This window comes from Siphateles boraxobius, unplaced genomic scaffold (assembly GCF_051911475.1).
Source record: "Siphateles boraxobius isolate OS27281-9 unplaced genomic scaffold, OSU_SipBor_1 16, whole genome shotgun sequence".
Taxonomy (NCBI): domain Eukaryota; kingdom Metazoa; phylum Chordata; class Actinopteri; order Cypriniformes; family Leuciscidae; genus Siphateles; species Siphateles boraxobius.
The window spans coordinates 2,651,325-2,677,759 of NW_027508766.1; the positions used below are offsets into that span (position 1 = coordinate 2,651,325).

The 26,435-nt window shown below is 38.8% G+C and overlaps 1 protein-coding gene across 1 annotated transcript; it reads right to left on the reverse strand.

Annotated features, from left to right (window-relative positions):
- Positions 1-1,669: 1,669 nt before the first annotated feature.
- Positions 1,670-17,653, reverse strand: eda2r (ectodysplasin A2 receptor). Its single transcript, XM_077231111.1, is given in 8 exon segments — positions 1,670-2,513; positions 2,515-2,879; positions 4,592-4,696; positions 4,794-4,961; positions 12,982-13,070; positions 14,044-14,216; positions 15,410-15,500; positions 17,456-17,653. Coding segments are annotated over 7 exon segments (1,038 nt in total). The 5' UTR covers positions 15,494-15,500; positions 17,456-17,653; the 3' UTR covers positions 1,670-2,459.
- Between the last annotated feature and the right edge of the window lie 8,782 nt (positions 17,654-26,435).

Here is a 26,435-nt window from a genome sequence, read left to right on the forward strand (position 1 = left end):
CTGAGGATCTTCGACATTGGAACAGTCCTTCAACGGATGTCGATGACGTAGCATCCTCCAAATAACGGCTTCCGAGGATCCTTCCTTGACATTGAGAAACACCTAGTATCTCTGGTCGTACGATGTGCATGACGTCATTGACAATTTAAAAGATTTTTGAAAGGAAATAAGTGACTCTAAAAAATCTAACACCCAGCAATGAGTAATTTCTTTGCATCTCCTTTCGAAATACAACATTCAAATTACTAGAAAAAAATTATATCCTGAGAAAAGTGGATTTTGAGGGGTATAGCTCCATAGACCTCCATTCATTCTGCACTCGTCCTGTGAGCGCCCTCATATGAAACCAGAGTGGAACTGCAACCAGTTCAGAAGCCGGAAGTTTACTGAGAGTAAAAGTTCTCCCCTTATTCGCCTTATTCACCTGGCGGCCATTTTGAATACTCGAACGCCGTTGAGGGGTACACAAAGCCGGAAGTTTTACTCCGACGCAGCAGCACCAGCAATGGAAACTCCAGTGTGGACCACCAATCTTAGAGTGTGACAAAATCACAATGTTGTGTTTTATTGCGAGTGTACACAAATATAAGTAAACACTTTGCAGTTTGAATGATGTCCTCTATGATCAAAATGACGTAGTATATTTCTATGTTTCCACTGTTCGATCGCGCCCGCGTCTCTCTCTCTCTCTCTCTCTCTCTCTCTCTCTCTCTCTCTCTCTCTCTCTCTCTCTCTCTCTCTATACTCTCTCACACACACACACACCGATCGCGCCCACGCCTCTCTCTCTCTCACACACACTCACACAGTTCGATCAGAAAATTAGCTTCCATTCATACCTTCAATGGCATGGATAAAACCTTCGATCCAGTTACTGTATCCCTTAATTAACACAACCCGGGGGACGTTGCAGTCGGTACTGGCCCACTGCTCCACATTTTGTACTGTTAATTCGGGCAGACAGGAAAGATTGGTGGTCCACACTGGAGTTTCCATTGCTGGTGCTGCTGCGTTGGAGTCAAACTTCCGGGTTTGTGTACCCCTCAACGGCGTTCGAGTTTTCAAAATGGCCGCCAGGTGAATAAGGCGAATTAGACATTCTCTGAGGCTACTAACTAAAACGCGGAAGTCGGGAATTAGTTGTGCAAGAAGTCCATTTTTCAAATCGAGGCACCAATCACAAACGTTGAGGCGGGCTTTACACGATGACGATCGCGCAGCGACTTTGATGAACACCTTTCAGCTTTCCATCACTCTTAGGTCTATCCAATTGCGCCCAGAGGCATTTGAGCAACGTCCGTTAGTGACGCCCCTTTGGAAATGGGCTGTTAATGAACCTTCCCCAGACCCACTCTCAGTTACAACTGAGAAGGGTCTGGTGTCAACCAGGCTACGAGTCTCACGCTGAATGAGTGAGATTTGGCAGCCCTGCTCTCTCTGCTCAGTGTCGGTTATCTTATAGCCAAAATATTGCCATATAACAGATGTCGATTTTTTTTTCTGGCCACCAATTCAGTGTCCGTCTGCTCGGCATTTATCTTCACCTGCTCTCCGCGCTGCCGGAAAAAGTCATGACGTGACCATACACGCCACACGTGAACTGAAACTGACTGGTCTTCTTTTTATTAGCGGTGTAGAAAATGGGCAAACAGCTCTCAGAGAGAATGGGTTGTAATGTCCACACATGCATTTATTTATTTCATAAAAGAGCATTTTCCGTCATATAATCGCATAGGCTTGACATCGCGATTGCGATATGATTAATCATGGAGCACTAAACAATATATACAATGTCTTTACTATCCTTGCTGAATAAAAGTATTAATTTCTTAAAGTAAAAAATTAAAAATCTTACTGACCCCAAACTTTTGAATGGTAGTGTAATTCACCTTTTTTTTTTTACTTTCCATCATTTACTCACTCTCATTTTTTCCATCTGTTATATTTTCATTTAATTAAAACAATTAAAGCAGCTCTTTTCAATGGATAGAACCAAGTCCCGCTCTACATTTTCTTTTGATAATTAATTTAATTTAGATGTACGTCCCAATTCTTCCGTTACACTGCATCTTCAATACATTGACTTACTGAATCAATGCACTCTTTATCAAATGTGTGACTTCTGATAACTGAAGCAAAACAATAGGTAAATAAATGGATAAGTTATGTCTCCTGCTAATGCTCTTCATGCCTAAGTACCTGTTTCTCACATTACAGAAACCTCAGACATCTTAATCTTAATCAGACATCATTAACTGTCATTAGTTGAGTCATACAGGTTTTAACACACTACTTGAAAGAAATTCACAGGCAGAATTTTTACATAAGTTTGTATTGAGTGTGTAAGCTGCGTCTTTGTGACTCATTACCGTGATCATACATTCGCAGCTGTGATCTCTCGTCACATTAACAATCTCCTTTTCCGCCTTCTCTTCTTTCTCTCTCCAGGTCTCGCAGGATCAGGCCTGAGGGCAGAGTGAAGTCTGAGCCCATACATTGTGGGATATTTCTGGCTATGAAGTCTGAAGTTCTAAATGTCTGGATCTCTGAGGCGATGGAGAGGTGCTGAAGGTCCAGTTCAGTACACTCTACTGGAGCATGAAGCCCCCAGTCTGTCTGCTGCTCTACGGCACAGCAGGGTCTCACTGTAGACTGTCCTCCTGCCAGAGTGAGAATGACATCATGGCTGTAGAGGGCAGAGTCTAAAGAAAAAACATCATGCGTTTCTGTTGCTTGCATGATGACTCCCGTTGCTGAATCAGTGCAGGCTGAGCTTCGCACCAGAGGAAGAAACTCACACTCATGCAGGCCAAGATCAGAGGTTATCGTGGTGGTGATGTCATCAAGCATGCAGGGGTCGTTCAATGGCAGGCAAGGATCTTACAGGATACAGACCACAAAAGTCAGGCACACAGTCATTGAATCTCTTTCTTTCTCTGATGTTTTTGGGTCACATGACCCACAGAGGATGTTATTTTTCCTGAAAATGTTAATGTTATCGAATTGGACTAAAACTTACTGACTTTGCTCATACAGTGTTATAACTACTTTATAATTTTTTGTGATAAATTTTGTACTTTTTTGTATTTTTTCCCCACCTTGTTCCTTGTGGTGTTTCCGGTCAAAAATAACCGGCCTACAAAAAAAGCTTATAAATCTCTTGTTATGCCATACCTGTCAAGACTCCCGTTTTCCCCGGGTTTCTCCTGATTTTTAGCCCTATAACCCGGACCGGACCCCTCCCGGTTTGTTATTTTTCCCAGGAAACTCACGTAATTTGCATGGCCCAAACTCCTTTATGAATAATAGGACCAATATGTTTGTCTAATGTTGACCAGTTGCCAGATTGTATTAAATGCATTATATTCACACAATCCACAGACCATTTACAATTTCAACCCGTTTGTCACCTCAACTTTGCAACCTATAACCCAGTTGCGCAGTCGCGGAAAGTTTAACCCGAAAGCGAGCCGATAGACATGATGGCAGGTGAAGGCGGTGTCCCCGCAAAGAAACTGAAGTACAGTTGTAAATTTCAACAATGTTGGACGCAACAATTTACGTGCATCTTACCCAGTCATATCGACAACCTCCACGCTTTTTGTAACACACGCTTAAAATAAATGTGTTAAATGAGTTTGTACCACAGTGTTAAAAACTGTGATGTTTTGTTGTAATAAAATTACAAATAATAAATATAAAGAAATATTAATAAAGGAAATATTAATAAAGTAAGTTATGTTTTCATTTATCAGACGAATGAAATTTTCATTTCATTTTTATGGGTATTGCAATGTAAATAATACACTTAACACGTGTAGTACACTTAACAGCATGAGCTCGAGATGAAATTTATCCTCAGATCAATTAGGCCTCAATCCATCGCTTAAAATAAATAGAAAACCTCTCCTAATTGAAAGAAAACAAGTTGACAAAAATATTGAATCCAAAATTTGGTGATAATATAGCATAACGGGAGATTTACAAGTTACTGTTTTGTAGGCTGGTCATTTGTGACTTTGTGCTATTTTGTACAAAATCAAAGCATTTCAATGCTTTATCAATAAATTATTAAAACGTCCAGACAGTATGCTTTCTGTATTTCGGAACCATTATAATTACTTTTACCGGTGCGCTGGACCACTTAATTTATAATTAAAGGTTCATTATTATGGTTTAGCTAGTATTTCTCTGTAATGTAGAACAATTTTATCAATGTAACATACAATTTTCTGTCTCAGCACTGAAACTAAAGCCATTTTTCGGTGCTGCAATTTTTATTTATTTATTTAGGAAATTGATTGAACTGATTTTGACCCTAATATTAATTGACCATATTAAGGCCTAGGGTCATTCACAAAAACACAGAGTGTATAGTTTCTTTCATATCTATGGTAAATAATAATGGGATAACACTGCTAATCAGTGTGCACTGGGCCCCTATTAAACACCATATTGTCATGCTGAGAGGATTGTTTTAAATAGACTCTGGATCTTTTTCTGAAGGTGATGTTTTGCCACATGGTGTAAAATAATAAGTTGCAGATAGCACATGCAAAGGTTGCAGTCACATTGTGTCATACACACTCACTTGATCTGTCCACTTCTGTGTTCTGCATCACTGTGTGTAGGATTGGCATGGGAACCGAGGCAGCATCTCTGTCGTGGTGACTGTTGCTGACCGGTGATAAACAACCTGAGAATAGAGTTGAATGAAAAGGTAGTTACATTCATATTTTAAGCCACAGTCAGTGGATTTACTTTTTTTTTACTGTCAGTATGTATATTCATACGTTTGCATGTTTTCCTGAGTGAAGACCGTGTCTGGTAGGTGACACACAAAATGGCAAACAGGACAGTTGTTAATACAGCTGTTGCTGCACAAGCGGTCACTATGGAAGAAGCATTTTGGATAGGAGGGGCTGAGGTTTGGACTTTTGCCACACCAATCCCTTCTCCTCCTAAAAACAGAATATTTAGTTAGAACGCAAAATACCAAGACCAACTTTCGTTCATAAATTCATTCATTATTTGTGCATTCTTTTTTTTCCTAAACTGTCGGGGCCGCCCTGGCCCCCTGAACCGTCGGATCTGCCCTGGCGCCCTAAACTGTCGGATCCGCCCTGGCGCCCTGAACTGTCGCCCTGAACTGTCGGATCCGCCCTGGCGCCCTGAACTGTCGCCCTGAACTGTCGGATCCGCCCTGGCGCCCTGAACTGTCGCTCTGAACTGTCGGATCCGCCCTGGCGCCCTGAACTGTCGGATCCGCCCTGGCGCCCTGAACTGTCGGATCTGCTTTGGCGCCCTGAACTGTCGGATCTGCCCTGGCGCCCTGAACTGTCGGATCTGCCCTGGCGCCCTGAACTGTCGGATCCGCCCTGGCGCCCTGAACTGTCGGATCTGCCCTGGCACCCTGAACTGTCGAATCCGCCCTGGCGCCCTGAACTGTCGGATCCACCCTGGTGCCCTGAACTGTCAGATCCGCCCTGGCGCCCTGAACTGTCGGATCTGCCCTGGCACCCTGAACTGTCGAATCCGCCCTGGCGCCCTGAACTGTCGGATCCACCCTGGTGCCCTGAACTGTCAGATCCGCCCTGGCGCCCTGAACTGTCGGATCCGCCCTGGAGCACTGAACTGTCGGATCTGCCCTGGCACCCTGAACTGTAGGATCCGGCCTGGTGCTCTGAACTGTCGGATCTGCCCTGGCGCCCTGAACTGTCGGATCCACCCTGGCGCCCTGAACTGTCGGATCCGCCCTGGCGCCTTGAACTGTCGCCCTGAACTGTCGGATGCGCCCTGGCGCCCTGAACTGTCGGATCCACCCTGGCGCCCTGAACTGTCGCCCTAAACTGTCGGATCCGCCCTGACGCCCTGAGCTGTTGCCCTGAACCGTCGGATCTGCCCTGGCGCCCTGAACTGTCGGATCTGCCCTGGCGCCCTGAACTGTCGGATCTGCCCTGGCACCCTGAACTGTCGCTCTGAACTGTCGGATCCGCCCTGGCGCCCTGAACTGTCGGATCTTCCCTGGCACCCTGAACTGTCGGATCAGCCCTGGCGCCCTGAACTGTCGCATCTGCCCTGGCACCCTGAACTGTCGGATCAGCCCTGGCCCCTGAACTGTCGGATCTGCCCTGGCGCCCTGAACTGTCGGATCCGCCCTGGTTCCCTGAACTTTCGGATCTGCCCTGGCGCCCTGAACTGTCGCTCTGAACTTTCGGATCTGCCCCGGCGCCCTGACCTGTAGGATCCGCCCTGGCGCCCTGAACTGTCGCCCTGAACTGTCAGAACCACCCGGGTGCCCTGAACTGTCAGATCCACCCTGGCGCCATGAACTGTCGGATCCGCTCTGGCCAATTGCTATGCCAGCTCCGCCCTGTCTACCTGCACTGCCGAAGCAGCCCACGCTCCACAGCCCAAGCCCGCCATTGCCATGTCCTGTTCCCGTTCCCCTGCACGATCGCCTCCGCCCCACCACCCTCCTGAAATATTGTTTTTTGGTTTTGATGGGAGCCGCCCATAGAGGGGGGGGGGGGGGGGGGGGGGCTATGTCATGTTTTGTTTCTTGTTTTTGTCCCTGTTTGTCATGTTATCCTGCCATGTGTCTTGTCATTGGTTAATCGTCTGATCATTGTTCAGGTGTTCTTTGTCTTGTAATTAGTCTATGTATTTAAGCCCTCATGTTTGCCCTGTGTCTTGGTCGAGTATTGAATTTTTCCTGTAATGTCGTGTAAGTTTATTTTCTTGTTTGGAATGACATGCCTCGTCATGCCTTTGTTTTATGTTTGATCACGTTTTTGAATAAATTGCATTTGGGTTCTCACTACTACTTGCCTCCCGTGGACTTCACGCATTACAAAATGAATCTTTGAAAAAATGTAATGGTCAAAAAACTACTTTTATGGTGCTTTTTGTCATATTGGTTCTTAATTTATTATTATTCATCAAAAATACTCTGTTCCACAGAACATCAACCGCATATTGGTAAAGAATGATATGAGGATGAATAAATTATACATTTTCTTCTATACTCTTAAATATAAAGGTTTTGAAAAAGGGTTTTCATTGCAATTCCATCAAAGAACGATTTTTGGTTCTCCAAAGAACCTTTCAGTGAACAGTTCTTAAAATAACCTTTTTTTCTTAGTGTAAAGAACCTTTTAATGATTTAAAGAACTTTTTTGTCTACTAAAGAAGCTTTTATGTTCCATGGTTGTTAAATGAGAACCATAAAATGGATGTTAAATGTTCTTCATGGAACAATCAATGTCAATGAAGAGCTTTTATTTTTAAGATTGTATGTAAACTATTCTTTTAAAACACAAACAGATTCCAAAGATTTTAGAACCTGTAAACATCAAGTAAATGATCTTGAATCAGTAGCTCGGTTAATAGCTCAATGATTCTCACTTTTTTTTAAAAACACAACAACTGTAGCTGCCTTATTCTGTTGCCTTCCGTTTCCTCTTTGTAAACGTATCCCTCTTCCTGTTGCTGGCAGTGTATCTGATCAGCAGAATGCTAAAACACCTGTCAATGCATGATGGAGTGGGTTCAGGGAGGATCGACACTCAGTCCATGCTGAGCACTTTCAGTTTCAAGGGCATTGACTGATCCTTGCTGGATAAATATCTCCACTCTTACTTCACCAGTAATCACATTGAGAGAATAAAGAGAAAAGAGATAATGCAGTGAGAAAAGAGGGAGTAAAGATACTGAAGCACAGATAAGATCATGAGAGACAGCATGGAAAGAGAGAGGATGAAAACATGAAGGAAGTGTGTCTTTGAGCATGAAATTAAAAGGTATGTATGTAAATATTAACTATACATTAACAAGGGTTTGTGTGTCAGGATGTGGAAATCTTTCATAATAAACAGTAAGGGATATAGTCACACTAAAATTCAAATTTTGTCATTGTTTACTCAATCTTAATTAGTTCAAAACCTGTATAACATTCTTTTTCTGATCCTTTCTTCTGTAGAACAAGCAATTTGATAAATATCAGGGTGGGTGAATTCAGTTATATAATGGCAGTGAATTTGTGACTCTTTTGCACCATTGCACTAACTTATGGCTCGTTTCCACTGAGCAGTACGGTACGGTACAGTACGGTTCGGTTCGGGTCGGGTCAGTAAACCATGATCCGGCTAGTGTTTCCACCGCCAACAGTACCCTACTTGATAGGCGTGGTGTTTGCAGGAAAGAAGCGATCAACGTCATTTTCGCGCGAAGAAGAAAGCGACAAAGTAAACACTAATGGATGGCATACAGCAGATCTTGTCCTTGCTTCTCTGCATGTTTGTCACAAGAAGACAAGGGCCGACATTAGGCATTTCTCAATACCAAGTACGCAAAGTTCTCAGCAGAAGGACTCCCGAGGACGCGAGTCCGGTAATTCTCCAAAGGGAACAGCGCGTTCTTGAAAGTGTCACTCAGCTCGCTCTGCATGTACATTTTAGGCAACAATAAAACAAAATATATTATAAAACACCACTCTGTCCCTTTTCGTTTTCATTTAAATACATTTTAAACATTATAGGCACACAAATGTGGTTCAGGCAATGTATAGACCTGATTATATTATTTACTGCATGTTTAACGTTAGCCTATTTATAACAAAACAAAATATAAAACACAACCCTGCATCTTTTTGTTTAAATTTTAAAAATATTAAACATATTCCAGGCAATATTTGCATTTGTACAAATGTTGCAATAAACAACATTACAGTGATAATCTTGTAATAAAATAAAAAATGACAAAACTCAACCCAGTTAAATTTCAGTTTTAGCAATAACAGCCATTATAAAAGTATAAGTAAAAGGTAACGTTACAAGAAGCTATACAATAAGAGATAAAGCAAAAAATTCAGTCAAATATACAAATTCAGCGCTGGTCTAACATTAAGTTAAATAGCCTAAATATATGAAACTTCACTTAGCCCTCAGCCAAAACGATTGGCCAGGGAACAAAATATCGATTCACGAGACCAAAGATCACCCGTTAGATATACACAAGACGAATTACCACTACAGAGTCAGCGGCAAACGTCAGAACGACTAGCCGAGGAAAGGCTGTTCCAGGCGGCGAAAATGAGCGCCGAGCGCCCGGTGATCGCCTGGAATGGATCAAATTATCATAAATCATTATAAATAAACCACAGAATTGAGCTTTAAACAACTACATTCTTGTCTGAAAAACTCTTAAAACTACGTTTCGTGAAAGAATAACCGTCGTATTACATTCCAACTGTATATTAAAAAAATGGCGCTGCTTTTGTTGTCATTCCCCTTGTAGCACGCGCAAGTGAAGATACTCTGTCAACCAATCAGCGTTCTGCAGTGAGTCTAGCTCCACCCTTTAGTACCGTTCCACTGTGCTAGGTACCCCAACGGAAGGGTACCCAAAAAGTGGTACGGTACGGTTCGGCTTTTTGGTACCATTCACAATTTTTGACAGTGGAAACGCAAATAATTGCGTACCGTACCGAACTGTACCGTACCGTACCGCTCACTGGAAACGAGCCATTACAGTTAGAGTGTCAGCAAAAAAAAAGTACATTTTGATAATTTTAAAGTCTTTTGATCTGTTTTGGAGAAAAATAACCCGATTTTTAAGCAAGTTAACTGGTAAAAAAAAAGGCAGCCGCCATGCACCATTGTAGTGATGGGTGAATTCGAAACCTCGGGGCTTTGTTACTTCGTGTTTTGAACCTTGGTTTCGAAATATTGTGAGATTTTGATGGTTCGCTGTCATTGATCTGGTGAACTAATGAACCAGAGTCTAATATATGGTGTTAACTGGTCTCAGTTCAGTTTTATAATGTAGGTGCAGTTTTAATGAATTTAGGGAATTTTAATGAATGTGTGCATAATTAAAAAGGGAGAGTTAAAGTTAATTGTTTCTAATTTATTTAGCCAACTCCTGCCTAAAAAACACCTTATAAGACATAAACATTTTAAATTAATAAAAGAGCACAATTAAAAAACTTCACATTTAATGGTATTTAATGATAATTAGTACACTTTCATAAACAGCTTTGTAATTGGTTTGTATAAAAGATGACACTGCATTTTTCGTCCATGTTAACATTGCATTTACACGTTTTGACCAGCAGGTGTCGCCTGCATGTGGTGTTTTGAGCGAATCAATTAAAGGGGTGGTTGATTGCGATTTCATTTTTTTTTTTTCATTTTAAATAGTGTGTAATGTTGCTGTTGGTGCATGAACAGTATCTGCAAAGTTGCTGCGCTGAAAGTTCAACGTAAGCAGAGATATCGTCTTTTAAAAATCAGGAAGTTTAATGCCAACAAAAACGACTACAACGATACTTCCTGGGTTTTGTACTTAACTAACCCATAATCAACCCTCCCTCCGGAATATTCAAAAAAGGGGGCATGGCCATATTTCTGTGGCTTTGTCGAAGAGGAAGAGTTATAGTGGAGAGCAGTAGCCATGCCATCGAAAGTGTTATTTTCACCAAGCTGTCAGGTCTTCTGTGTTCGGGCTTCCTACGGACGCTGTAGTTCGTCAACAATGGCTACAATTTATGTTTGATTATGTTCCAGAAAATTTCCATCGTAATTTAGCTCTCTGTGCTGCGCATTTTACGGAAGACAGCTTCCAGAATCTCCACAAATTCAATGTCGGATTCAACAACAAACTGTTACTAAAGCATGAAGCAGTTCCAACTTTAAAACCAGAGCCAGCAGTTGTTGGGCCACAACCAGTAAGTAAGACTTAATAATTTTAAATGTATTTGCATATGTAATTTGAATGCTTTAGTTTTTATCAAGGACGTAAACAAATGCCAGCGCTGGCTTTAGTAGCCACTTAGTTATGCTATTTCGTTTTGTCTATGACAAACGCGTACAAACATTTTGGACCTGAATTTGTAATTATGTACCAATTTTGTAAATGAATTTTACATGTATACTTTATGACGTAATTTTTCGATTTGATCAAGAACGTAAACCAATGCCAACACTGTTTGTTTATAGTAGCCAGTTAGTTCGATGCTATTTTGTGTGTATAAGACAAACGTGTATAAAGCTGAAAAAATTCTATGTAATCGCAACAGCAAACTTCAGCTGCTGTTATCAGATGTTTTCACGTTCTGTTGGCATTTTAACATAGTTGCCACATGTACACCTAAAGAAAACGATACACAGAGTAAACTAAGTTTTGTGAATAGATAGACGGTTGTTCATTATATCGAAAAAACAATAACTTTAAAAAACGGCATTACTCAGTCATTTATTCAGTTATATTAAACATTTAATCAGGAGAAAACCGTATCTCAAAAACTAACAAGCAACAGCGGCCCAACTAACCAATCTGAGCCCATTGCCTGTTTCTGAGGGAGTGGTTTCATAGAATCAGGAAGTCAACCGGTCGTTTAAATGACAGAGGAGAAAGCGGCTTACAATAAAGGTGAAATTTATGAAAAATAAGGCTTAAAAAAACAAAAAAAACACGAAGACATGTTATATTGCACCCCATAAACACAGTCATGCAAAGAAAAAAAAAAAAGTAAACCACCCCTTTAAACCAGTTGTTTCAATAAAATGATTCATTGTATCTGAGTTTTTAAAAGCTTTGTTTCTCCCATCACTATGCCCCCACCACACACTCCAGTCCAGTAGGTGGCAGAAATGCAGCTTTTACGTTGATTTGACAACTAACATTAAAACATCAAAAGAGTGTAAAGAAGGAAAACGAAATTACACTTCTGCCATTTACTAGGATGGAGTATGACGTGCTTGATGGCGTATAGGCAGGCAGTGGTGGCTACCACAATTTTACTGTACGAACATTCTTATTTTTCAAAAAAGAAATAAGCTATTTCCTGTGAATGTGCAAAACTTTGACTAACTTCATTAACCACTATTAGTAACCACTTTTATTAAACACTTTTTAACCACTATTATTAAATAACTAGCTGGATAGCTGGTGTTTATTTATCCAGAAAGTGTTTTTGCTGTTGAGATTACACAAATACTATGTTAACTTTAGAGGATTTCCAAGTTGTAAATTGTAATTAGTTGTTAATTTTGATAGCCTGTGATTGGCTGCAAAATGCCCGCCTGTTGAATATGCAGGCGACGGGCACTGATGCAGTCATTGTTTTTTGGGCAGAAGTGTGATGCTGGATGCAGTTCTGTAGTAAAATTATTTTATTTTTGCTCCAATTGTTCCTGTGCCATGTGTCAATAAACAAACCATGATTGCCTTTGGACATAACTGTAACAAAGTGCAGTAAACAGTAAAATAATTTGTGCTATAAATCAATATTTTAATGATTATGATAATACATTTAGACAATATTATAACAAATATCAGTTTGTAGTATCAAGGAGCATAATGGACTTTTGTTGTACAGCCAAAATAAATAGAAGCGACTTACACCGGATGCCTCGCACATTTAAGATATAAACAGCCTTAAGGTGGATAGTTTATATATCCGGTTGTTTTTCACTTAACCTGATCAGGGCTGTGTTTCTCAAAATCATTTTGAGCTAGGTGGATTGTAGAGACCACTGGTGACAATGGTCTCCACGATTAACTTGGGCTCACAATGCTTTTGGGAAACGCAGCCCAGTGCACTTAGAAACTGAACCTCAAACCACATATACTTTTTTACAGACACTCTTAGCTACTTTGATATCATTTTATTGAATTCACCCGAAAGGATATACATTATAATGATCAATGTATTATGATCATTAAAATGAATAAATGATGACAGAATTTTCATTGTCATTAACCTATTCCTTTAAGGCAATTAGTTTGATTTAGTGTCATATCCAGCACAGTCCAACACTAAAGTGCTGCTTGTGGGCCAATGAAATATGATGCATTTTGTTCAAAATTATTGGAAGAAGTGTAACAGAACTGAACAGAACACAGGGTTGGTCCAGAGACATGCTTTAACTTGACAAAAAGTCATGATGGTGTTGTACTTTTCAGTATGGTACTCACGGCTACACAGTATGTTTCTGAAAGGGGCGGGGCCACAAGGGAGGCATTCCAAATCTTCTAATCCATCCAATCGCATTTTGCTGTAGAATCTTCAATTAAAAAAAGTAATTTGTATGAAACCACGATACAAAGGTGTGTTTATGTGTGTGTGTATACTGATTTGGGTGTGAATATGAGTCATAATTGTATGTGGGCTGATAAAAAATGATCAGCCAAGCATCATGTTTCATTAAAGGGATAGTTCACCCAAAAATGAAAATTCTGTCAGTATTGACTCGCCCTCATGTTGTTCCAACCCCGTAAGACTTTCGTTCATCTTCGGAATACGAATTAAGATATTTTTGATGAAATCTGAGAGCTGGATCACTCCTCCATAGGCTTCTTCAGGGATTGAAACTTGCCGGCCCCGAAAAGTTATTAAAGATGTCGTTAAAATAGTCCAAGTGACTACAGTGGCTCAATCTTAAGTTTATCAAGCGACGAGAATACTTTTTGTGTGCAAAAACAAACATAAATAACGACTTTATTTCAACCATTCATTTCCTTCTCTGTTGGCCTCTAGTCAGTTAACTTAGTGTAATTGCGTAGTGCTACGTCACACGTAGGCTCACTATTGGCCGACGCTGGTCATGTGGGTGATGCATGTGACGTACAACAACAGATCATACGCTGTTAAACTAGTAACCTGACTCGAGGCCCAGAGAGAAGGAAGCGAATAGTTGAAATAAAGTCGTTATTTTTGTTTTTTTTGTGCACAAAAAGTATTCTCGTCGTTTGATAAACTTAAGATTGAGCCACTGTAGTCACTTGGACTATTTTAACGATTTCTTTAATAACTTTTCGAGGCCGCCTATGGACTAGTATGGAGGAATGATCCAGCTCTCAGATTTCATCCAAAATATCTTAATTCGTGTTCCGAAGATGAACGAAGGTCTTACGGGGTTGGAACAACATGAGGGTGAGTTAATACTGACAGAATTTTCATTTTTGGGTCAACTAACTCTTTAAGGTTATTTTGCATGTGTGTGTGTGTGTGTGTGTGTGTGTGTGTGTTTCTCTCACCCAGGGAGGCAGTTTCCGCAGACTGCATTGTCGGTGTGTGTGCAGTGCTTGATTTCGTGTCTGTTAAGTCTCCGGCAGTTCTGGCACAGTGCACAAGGGTGAGAACCCCAGTCTTCCTTAAACCACCGAAAGTCACACACGCCACATACTGCCGACACACCTACACCACAGTCCTAACTGACCACACAAAGCCCACACGCACACAAACGTTCTCAGTAACATGATAAGTGCATTGGATGCGTCAAACATTTTCTGAGGACACAGCTTTTGTAACCCTGTTTTTAAGTCATTTAAGGTCATGTGTAAGCCTCTGGTGGCAGGCATGTCATATTACATCATATTTACTCCACAAATTGGAGCATATTTTCATTAACATGTCTTCATACATATACCTATATCTTTCTCATAAAACAGACCAAAAATACACCTTCAAAGTTTTAACATACGAAAATTAAATTGTAATTCATATTAATTTGTATATGTCTCCTTACACATAAAATAGTTACGAACAGAAGACAATTGCACTTTGTCTATTTCAACTATTGTCTTTTGAATTTATTGAATATCTATTGAATATCTTAGATATCAAACAGCTTAAACAGCCTATAGTCTTAGTTTCTTCTCCCAGTCTAGCAAGACATATGTGACCTGTGCTGGCAAAAGGAATCTGAATTATTTGTACATTTTCTGGGAGGAGTAGGCCTACCTTTCCTTTGTTCATGAAAAACGATCTCTTTCGTGCTGACAGACAGATCTGAAGCGTGCGCTCAAAGTGCTCAATTAAATATTGATATCATTTAAACAAAGATATTTGGTTTTGACTTGGTGCGTGCCAAATTTGGTGTAATTACCACGGATTTTATGGTATGATTGCTTGGTGATTTTGTTTTGGAACCTTCAGAAAACTTTAACTCGATTTTTCTCAAAATTGACTTTGCTGACTCTATCGACTTCAAACAGGTGTAGGTGTCATCTTTTGTCCGATTCAAATAAATCATACATCATTTTGAAGTTTTTTTAATAAAGAAATTGAAAATAACAACTCATTTTTGAAAATTTGCTCATTGCGACTCATTTTGCCAGCACGGGACACACATATCAACTGCATAATCAAACGTCAATCAAAGAGGGTTGATGATGTTGACTGCAGGTTTAAAACATTTCAGTTAATCTACAAACGTTTAAAAATAAGTGACAATTAATTATGGGTGTTACTTTCTTCATACAGCCCCTGGGCTTCTCAAATGTTGATTTGTTAAAAAAATAAATGTTTAAATGAATTAATTTTCAAACACTTGCTTAACAATAATCCTGAAATTGTAGATACACAGAAGGGGATTTCTCTGGCTCACTCACACACTCTCACCTCTTTCAGTTCTTGGCCGGGTGGACACTGTGGGCACTTGTGACATTGTCCACTGTGATAATACTCGTCTGTCGAGCAATCCATTCCATATCTAAGAGAAGGAGAGAGAAAGAGTTAGGCTCTTACACATAGGCTTACAGTACACATCAATGTTAATTTCAAAACTATGAGTCCAAAATGTAAAATACTGTATGCTGCCAGTTAATGTCTTTATAAAACATTTTTTCTTTTCTTTTTTTTTTACAGAAAAAGACTTAAAAAAGTGAAATACTGTAAATGGTTTATCATTAACATCAATATATATATATAATTTTACTGTCAATACCCAATAAATCAAAATAAATATAAGGTTTTTGGACGTAAAAACGAATTGCCATATAATTTACAGTGAAAACACTGGCCAGAGATCTACAAGTGGGTCCATTGCACTATGATTTGTGCGCTAAATCCCACCTCTTGCTATATATATAAAATAGAGGTCCACCCACTTTGAGATTTCTAGCTTCGCCACGGCACAGAATCTTATAGCTTGATTTAATTTCATTGTCATCACTTCATTTTGTAGAAATTGTTTACAAACAGATCACAAGACTATGTTGTTTTTACCATAGAATAAATAGTCCTTCTAAAAATTAAACAAACCGGCACAGTATTATCAGTGCAAATCATCAATGGTGATGCACGCTGCATATAGAAAGAGCTGCTGTCACGACTCTGGAAAGCTGATCCGAGTATACCGGCATGAAATAAAAACATATTATATTACATGTGTTTGTAATAATACACTTTACAAATTATATATAGTACACAACAGATTTTATTTTGCAGTTTCATTTTATTTCCAGATCATTAGTAGTATATTCTGGCAACTTTGATTGGGTGGGCCAGTGCCACCTTGGCCCTTATGTGACCTTGCCACTGGGTGAAAAACAGTAAAAGGACATTCCCAGAACTCCCTGCTTGACACATCACATAAGATCTTTTTTTCTTTTTTGTTATCAGTAATGTACATTAGGGTAATTTGTGTGTAATGTAGTGTAATTAATAGTGTAATGGTAACATTTTATATAAATTTTAGGTGTTACCCTGATGGCGTATTATTCACAAGTTTTGGCTATGCTTTATAGACAGGATGCTTAACGATGAAATCTGGTTCATTATGTGGATTTCTGTTTGACCAGCTGTATTATCATGGTGGATCTCAGTACATTTTAAGGTAAAAGCAGATTTTGATATCAAGTAGATTGGGATATTACCCACTTAAAGGAATACGGTTAGTAGTTGTAAAATATACAGGCACCAATTCAGTATGCCATCCCGTAATTGTCAAAATATTTTTTTACATCCATTTTCTGGCAACCACAGCAGACAGTTTTTTTAACATGATTATTTTACAGTGTACTTTAAAGGTTTTTAATTGTTTTAAAACGTTTTAAATTCCACCATTTTTTACATAGAGAATTAAGTAGCCTTATCAATAAAAAAATACTTAAAACTACAAGCTCGGTTCAATTTTATCAAGATATGAATTTAATCTTACAAACATTGTAAACGGTAGATAATTACTTAAACAGAATCTGATAAAAACTAATTGGGAGTAATAATTCCACAGTCCATATTTATAAGTGAAAAAGCACGAATTGAAACTTGCAAAGTTTTAGAACAGACTCTGTTTAAAAAATCTTAATTGTAAATTATTGTGCTTTGTCCCTATCCGCTAGTTTCTTTAGTTTCATTAAATAGGCTATAGTCAGCTATTTACGTTCATTTCAATAATAAAGATTTATGTCCATCCACTTTCATCCATTCTGAAACCGAGAACACAGCGAAACAGATCAAGAGAGAGCGCACATTTGTGCCATCTAAAACAAAAATACCTCCTTTAAATGATCTGTTGGGAATAATTTTTCCGAGGCTTAAAATACAAGAAAGCTGGTCAGACTGATCTACTTAAGTAGGGCGTACTGCTACGATTCAAAAGTAGAGAGCAGTGTACCAGCTACATCATGAATCTCTGTGAAGTCACGTAGTTTCATCCACACTTACATTGCAGCAGGGGCAACAACGCGCAGCAGTCACTTAACCTTAATTCTCTGTCCCATGGAGTAATCGTCTCCTGTGGCTTTGGGTAAATTCGGTCCAGTTTAGCTTGTGTTTTAAGTTGTTGAAGTCGTTGACTGGCACACATTTGCACAGTGCGCTATAGTGCAGTGGGGTGCGCGCGGGGACACACAGGCATGTCCCGACATGTTCACACAGCTGTGACTGAAATCCGCTGCAGAATGAGCAGGGATGCGCGTGATAAATGCTCTTGAACGGAAATTGCGGTTCAAAATGATTTCTCGCAAAGGACTGAATCTCAAATAAAAATAACTCCTAACTGATAGCTTGTTTATTTGTAACGGGGCACAGTTAATGTGTTCTATGAGCTTTTACTCAGTTTTAAGAAGCAATTTCATGGCTTCTTTCGTTGCAGCAAACCCTAATGAACGCGAGGTGGCGTTAATGAATTTATGTGGAGTCGTACGACCTTACATAAGACTTAAAAGTATAAATACTTAATTACAATATATATTTACAGTAATACAAAATGTACTAATCTCATTTTTATGAAATATTGCAGTAGCCTATTAATTATATATGATTTACCTGTGCACATAATTATTTTTTTATTTTCCCCATTAGCATGTGCCCCCGTGATCTTTAATCAAAATAACTTCCCCTCCATCTCGAAACAACATCTCTTCTGTCATGTTTACTGAAACAGACTGTCACTCTCACATCAGATCACAGCAATAGCAAACCACAACGATCCAATCAATTCCCGATGGACAAAATGTATGTCACAATAAATTTAATTTAATTTAATTTATGGGGACACATATTGATAAGGCAAATTGGTGAAAAACTTAAAACTATATGCCTGTCCGTCCGTTTTTTGCTCTAACAACTTTTCGTTGTTATTCTGTAACAATGACAAAATAAATAAACTGAACTGAACTGAATAGGGAAGAAAAGACTAAAATGCATAACAATTAATAGAATTTTAGAACATGTACATCATATTCAGTTGTAGCTCATCACATTATTTTACATTGCACTAAGTTACATTACATTACATTTGTAATATATTGCATTCTGTTATTAGATTGCACCTTAAATTGAACATTGCATCTCAGTGATCAGTTGGCAAGAACCATAGCAGGCCATGTTTATCCGGACTTATTCGTATTGAAGATAGAAGGCATATGTGCTGATTTATTCATGAGAAAATAAAAAATGATAAGCAAGGTGGAGTTATTATGACCCGCCAGGATCTGATGTGGGATCCACCAATCAGAGAGGTTAGATAAAATGAATAGAGAATACCTTGTGTTTTTCCGTGGGTGCTCGCCCATATTTTTTGGTGCCCGAGCCCCCGAGCAGTGCCTATGATAATTTTCTCTACAATTATCACACACAAACGATTAAAAAATGCTAAGCCAAGTGAAAAGAGTTTCATGTGGTATGTGATAATGAAAAAATAACTGCAGAAACTGGTATATGTGTGAGAGATTGAGGGAGTAGGAGGGCACTTTAGCCTTGCATATTAGTCGTAGTGGTTTTGGCAAAGGAAGAAAAAAAAACAGATAGAGAAAGTGGGAGAGAGTGCATGACATATTTTTTCAGGGTTATTGTGTCTGAACTGTATCAGGTCAGAGACAGTGTTTTGCATGGGTTGTTTTGTCCCTTAACTGATCTTAAGCAACTCAAATAGAACAACAGGATGTTATATTAACAGAATCTTTTCACCTGTCAAAAGGAGACCAATATTTTGGTCATTGTTGCTGGGACTTGTGAGTGCTGTCGTGGACAAAGATGTGTGATCACCTCATCCCTGAATCTTATCTCCTCTTCCTGTCCTCTTCCACTTAACACACATTCTTATCAGAAGTGTAGATTTGCTCTGACCTCTAAAATGTGTATTGACGTCCAACCTTATATTTAAGTCTAAGACAGATGTTGTTCTATGAAGGTGTCCCAGACAGAGTCCATAATGACAAACTTCAGACAACAGGATAGCAAAAGTACAATTTGACTGATTAGAGCAAAGAAACTTTTGTAAATATCACACCGAAGTGCTTGAATTTGAGGACCATGCCTGTATGCAAGCTGCATACAGCTGCTCACATCTCGGCCTGCCTGACAGAGATTTCCTGCTAGATGAAGGACCACCAACTTCAACTCAACCTTGCGAAGACAAAAATGATTGTGGCTTAAGCCAACCCAATACTTCCTCTCAACTTCTCCATTCAGCTAAGTTCATCAACCATAACTCTATCAAGAGGAGCGTTTCCCAAAAGCATCGTTAGCCAACTATTGTCGCAAGTTCCATTGAAATTTATTGGTAACAAGGGAACTTGCCACCATAGTTGCCTTTTAGCAACGTACCCCAGGACAGCCAGGAACCTTGGAGGACAGAGAGGAACCTTTCACAGACAACATTGCTAGAACTGCCCAGTCCTGCAGATTTGCCTTGTACAACATTAGGCGCTTCTTATCTGAGCCTGCTACACAACTCCTTGTCCAAGCTGTTGTTCTATCTAGACTGGACTATTGTAGTGCTCTTTTGGCAGGCCTCTGCAGCTGATAGAGAATGCTGCAGCAAGAGTGGTCTTTATTGAGCTGAACAGAGCGCACATCACACCTCTCCTTATAAAATTGCTCTGGTTGCCAATTGCCCCTTGCATCAAATTCATGGCAATGATGTTTGCCTACAGGACAACCACTGACTCTGCATCCTTATACCTAATCTCATTACTTCTTGACTTATGTGCCAGAACATCAAATGTAATACGTGTGTGAACTGCACCTTGTGGTGCCATCCCAAAGGGCACAAAATCACTTTCACAGACCTTTACCATGACTGTTCCAAGCTGGTGGAATGACCTGAGCTCAATCCAAACTGCAAACAACCCATTTTCAAGAAACGGCTAAAGACGCATCTTTTTCGTCACCCATTAATTCATTTATACTAACACTTACTATTCTATATATCTAAAAAATAAAATAAAAACATTGCTATGTGTACTGTGCTAGACTAACTGGGACTAGTCACAACACTTGCATATTGTTGCCCTATTGTTTGTTTGATTGTTCTATTGCTCTCCTCTTTTGTAAGACGCTTTGGATAAAAGCATCTGCTAAATGATTAAATGTAATGCATTGTAATGTGTGTGTGTGCGTGCGCGCGCGTGTGTGCGTGCGTGCGTGTGTGTGTGTGTGATGCGTGCGTGCGTGTGTGTGTGTGTGTGTGTTAGTGGGAGTTTTAAATATGAAGGCCGTAAAGAAGAGCCAGAATCAGGAATAGTTCAGATAAGAAAACTTCAACCACCTGGAGAGAGAAAGACGTCTGAACAACTAGTTATGAATCTTAACTATTTGTACAGTTACAAGGGCATATTAAAATATAAGTGGCATGAATATAAAAGCTAATTTATCCTTGATGACAGTAGTTGATATGGCTGTAGGGACATCTCCATGCACCTGCTATTGACAGAGGAAAAACTATGAAAAGTGGCATAAGAGCCCCGAAAAACATCAGCGTTACTCACAGAACTAGAGTCTTCCTCGAGGGATTTGCCTCAGACCAGCAGCATAGACATAATGAGCAAAACAACATTGAACAAAAAAGGAACATAAAGAAAGCATACTTTTATTTTTACTGAGCATTTTACTGTGCTGCTTTCTTCTCTCTCAATAACTGACTTCCGTGGAACACAAAAGAAGATGTAAAGAAAAATGTCTCAGATTTTAGTTCTCTCTCTCTCTTTGTCCACAAAATAAAAGTCAATAGGGTCCGATGTTATGTTATTTTGGACCCCACTTTCATAAAGTTGAAACATGCTTTAAAATATCTTATTTTATATTCCACAGATGAAATTCATACAAGTTTTCCAAAACATGAGGGGGTGAGTAAGAATTGATGCAAGAATTGAGTGTGAATTTCCACCACTAAATGTGTTGTCTTGATTCACATAATGACAGTGATTAGTTGCTTATCATTATAAACACAATTTCCATCAAAGACTTTGAAGAAATTTCATGTGAAGGCCATTTTTACTTGAGTGCGTCTCACTTGAACCTTTCAATTGACATATCTTCAAGGCATAAATGTAAAAAAACCTTCCAATTATATAAAACCTTGGATTCTGTTATATAAACATTAAATAAAAACCCAAATGGACATATAAAACCTAGGTCTTGCTCGGTGTCTGTCCCAGAAACAACTGAACTTATGAACTTCAATCAGGTATGACTCTGCTAGTTTATTTTGGAAGCAGAGAAAGTAAAAACATGCCAAATTGTCCTTGAGCTCTGTCCATATCAAAAACAGGTTATAGGTTATTTTTAGAAATACATAAATTTGTCAGTGCTAGTGTTCTGCATCTGTTCTGTTGTCTTTTAACCAGTGTTACTAAACTGAAACCAGCCTTACTGGATGTTTTATTAACTGAAAAGTTTGACTTGTCAAAAGGAGACAATTGTGGCCAACACATCATACATTTTAATAGGATGAGATCAACAGAAAAAAAGAAAAAACCTGATGACCGTAAAGCTCCATGATAAAAAGTTAATACAGCCGTGACCCAATTGTGGAAATTTTGCATTGGCTGCAGAGCTTTAATGATTGAACAGCTTGTGCAAGCCGAAAGACACACAAAAAAGTTCACTTGCAGGTGTATTGCTGCTTTGTGAGGAAATTGTTCAACTCTTATTCAGAGTTGTTGTACTCCAACTAAGCAACAACAAATGGCATGACATGAAAGTGTGGGCGGAGCTAATGCCAATAACTTCCACTGACCACAGAGCTGGCAGAATATAAACAGTCACTTACCTCACCCACTCTGACAGCTTTCCCAAACACACATGAATCAAAGCCAGAAAGGTTGAAGTGATCGCACTCTGGCACATGGGAGAAATGTAGAGAATGTCTGCTGACTTTATAGAGGGATAAGTGATATGATATAATCAAGTGAAATGAAGACCTTACCTATCAGAATTATTATAATTTAATTATTTAAGGAGAAGGCCATTCATTTTTTAGGCCTCATACACACATGCTCTCACACACTGGATGCATGTAATGAAACACCCAGCCTCATTGATTAGTGCAGACCACATCTCACTGACAGATGTTAAACCTCAGTTGTTGGCATGGCATCGACACCACAGAGAATGATGTACTTTATGCAGCTTGTTAGAGTCTCCATTTGTCTCTCAGTCTGCTTAATTATCTCTCTTTTCCTCTCTGTGACTGGATTGGAATGTGTAATTGTTTTCTTGTAAATGAAAGCTTGACATTATGGACAGACAAAGCGAGAGAGGTTAGAGAAGCCGAAAGGTGCGTATCATGTGTCTTTTGTTCTTTACTCCTTTCTCTGTTAAAAAGTCTTAAACATGCAGTTTTTAGACACAGAGCCATATGGGAAACATATCAAACCCTCCACTTTGTGCTGTCTTTTTGTAACCTTAAATTAGAAAATTTAGACTTCGACTACATGCTTTAGCCTTGAGAAACATTGCTTTACTTTTTCTCGTGCACTCACACTCACTTAATGATGTTTTATTAACAAATTTCTGGAGGAACACATTCAAATTATCTATCCAATCAGCACGAGAGGAGGCCTATATATACATAGCCGACTCACCATATGTTCCTCAACAGTTTTCTGCATCCCTACATCACCCTGACTTCTCACTCTCGGCTGGTTACTACACCAGCCAGGGCTACGGGGGAGTACTCAGGGTTTGGAGCAAATTCCGAGCTCGGAGCCCTCTACTCGGAGAGCACGCCTAATACGCATTCTCTTTACTCTGATTATTTGTTGGTGTGAACTCGTGAAACTTTTCAAAGTTCTCTTCAGTTATAAATGTGAATGCACTCTTATAAATAAAGATTCCAAAACAGTGGTTTTAGCATTGATGCCTAGAAGAACTGTTTTTCGGTCAACAACTCTTAAAAGAACGATTTTATTGTTTGTTTGTTTTTTAAAGTGTGAAGAACATTTTAACTTTCTAGTGTTGTTCGGTCAGTTTAGACCAAAAAAAAAGATAATGTACTTGATTCAAAAAGCTAAATGGTTGTAAAAACAAAATAGCTGTACTTGTGTTATTTGGGGTAAAAATTGACCACCATTAAGTACAAAATCAGTTGTTCCAAATTAGCAGACTTTAAGTATACCAATTTAGTATACTAAAAGTATAAGAGTATTAATATTAAGTACATAAATATGTAAATGTATTGGTAGTATGCTTAGCATTAAATAAATATATTTCAAATACATTTTAGTATATTTATTTTTCACTTGGGAAGGAAGAGGTTACACTCTAAAACATTGAGAGTACAAAACAGACACACCTACTCAAACACACTTTCACAGACACACACATGTCTGGTTCAGTATCTTTGTGGGGACTCTCCATAGACGTAATGTTTTTTTATACTGTACAAACTGTATATTCTGTCCCTTTACACTAACCCTACCCATCACAGAAAACCTTCTGCATTTTTACATTTCCCCTCCCAAAAAAAAGAAAAAAAGAACCTCAGTATGATTTAAGCTTGTTTCCGCATGGGGACCTCAATTTATATCCCCACATTGAAACAAGTCCCCACCAGAATAGAAAAGCACACACACACACACAAAAAATTTTTGTGGCTGTAACAATATGAAAATAATTGAGCCAGAATTCTCAAATAAATTGTCAACGCCAAATTTATTTATAAAGCACATTTTAAAATAATGTATTCCAGCGACACACTTAACGACTAGCTGAAACATTCTAAGACTGAACTGAACACACTTACAGACCGTTTCCAAAGACTGGAGCAGATTTTAAACACCGACTGTGAACACCGACTGAACACAACTGTCTCTGACTTGGGATGATCAGTCATAAGTATCAAATTTAGTTAATCAACCTTACAGTTGTTAAGTGTGTCCCTGGCTTAAGTTGACCGAAGTGCTTTACTTTGATTCACATAACAACATTCAAAACATAAAAAAACAAGAGATCTCGATGGGTTATGGACAAAAGGCAAGAAAGCTAAGTAGGCGCCAGTCCGTTCAAAGATTTAAAAAACCTTACATTACTGACCTATTTACTTAGTATAGGTGGTGAAATGTAGAAAGAGAGAGATTGTCTCATTTATCAGAATATTTAAGGTAAGTGTTGGACTGGTCCTTGGGGACGAAGGAACACCAGCAACCTCAAAAACTGCTTTGTAGGAAAGTAACTTTGAAATGTATTACAATATTGTATTACTCCCTTAAAAAGTAACTAATTGTGCTTCTCAGTTACTTTTTCTAGAAAAGTAATGCGTTGCGTTACTTTTTTTTCACCTGGGCTGGGCTTGTTTTTTTTATAACAAAAAAATTCGATTTTTAGCCGAATGTAAAGTTAATTTCAAAGTTAATTTCAAACCAAAATTAAAATGAATAAGCCTCAGGCTGAAGGAAATGCAAATTCACACGTGTACAGTAGAAGGCGCAGCTCAAGCAAACCTTTCAGCTGTGCTGCCATTCTAGATAATGGAAATATAGGATGCAGGAGAAAAAAGGTTTAACACTTACTTGACCAATAAAAAAAAAAAAAACTATAGTCATTTTTGCTTATGGTTTAACTGAATTATCGAGGGTCAGAAGCAACTACATTGGTTAATAAATTCAGATTAAATGCATAAAAAATATTTTTTATTAAACATATTTAGTTATTGGAGGTTTGCATATTCTGATTCTGCATTTCACAGATTTTATTCATTTTGAGGAATATTGAATCTTTTTTTGTGCAAGTGAGATGAGTAAATGCACGCTCACATTTAGTCTAGAACTACAATAACCATCATGTTTACACACAACGCCTTATTTACTTATTCGTTACTCATTTGAAAAAGTAACTCAGATATTTTGTTGAAATATTTAAAAGTAATGCGTTACTTTACTAGATACTTAAAAAAAAGTCTGATTGTGTAACTCAAGTTACTTGTAATGAGTTACCCCCAACAATGGTCGTTGGGCTGCCGCCTTTAATTTCGTTTTCTGTGTTGTTTTATTATTAAAGTGTTTGTGAACGTTCCCTGGTTCCCGCCTCCTTCTTCCAACCACAACTAACTTTGTAACATTCCCTTTCACTTCTGGTACCTCACTGTAACCAAGAATTTTAATAAAAAACAAAACAAAACAGGAGGGAGTTGCAACTGATTTTTGTGGTAATTAACACCTAACACCTGTGCTGTTTAACTTGTTTAACTATTGGGGCCTACATAATCTGGAATATTCTTTTAACATAATATTAGCAGGTCTCCATAACCTTCAAAACTATTTCAGATAAATAGAAGTTTTTTTTAAAAACAGAATAAATGTTATGCACTTTGCCGTAACGCTCAGAGTATATGTGGAATTTCAGTTACTAAGCAACAGCTGCTACACAAACATGCGGACACACACTCGAGCGGATGGGATAGAGCAAAAAGAACGGAGGGATTGGTAGATTGCCGATTCCTAATGATAAACAAAAAATTTGATGATGAGACATAATAAACAAAAACCAGCTCAGACTCAACTGATAAACAACACAACTGAGTACTTTCCCTTCAACTAAGCCAATCTCCGGCCAAAACCGAACAACAGCCATCTCAACTTCCATCCCTCAGTCTCAGCTCCTCCCACAGATTCTAACCAACTCATTCTGAATAAGCTACTCATTCTCAATAACCTCAAACACTTCACTGCAGCATTCCTCATCCAAATCAAACAGCGTTCATGACAATTCAGGGCTGCAAATGCAATATCCTTTCCCTGCACTGCATACGTGGCACACTCGTCGCTTATGTGAAGGCTTTGCTTAACTCTTGCTTATAGGGCATTGTTAATGCAAGGAAATAATTTTGTGTGACAACATTTGACATGACTGAGACCTTTGTTGCAATGTGATCAGTTTTGAGACAGTTGACATAAGGAATTAATAATGAATAGCCTTATTT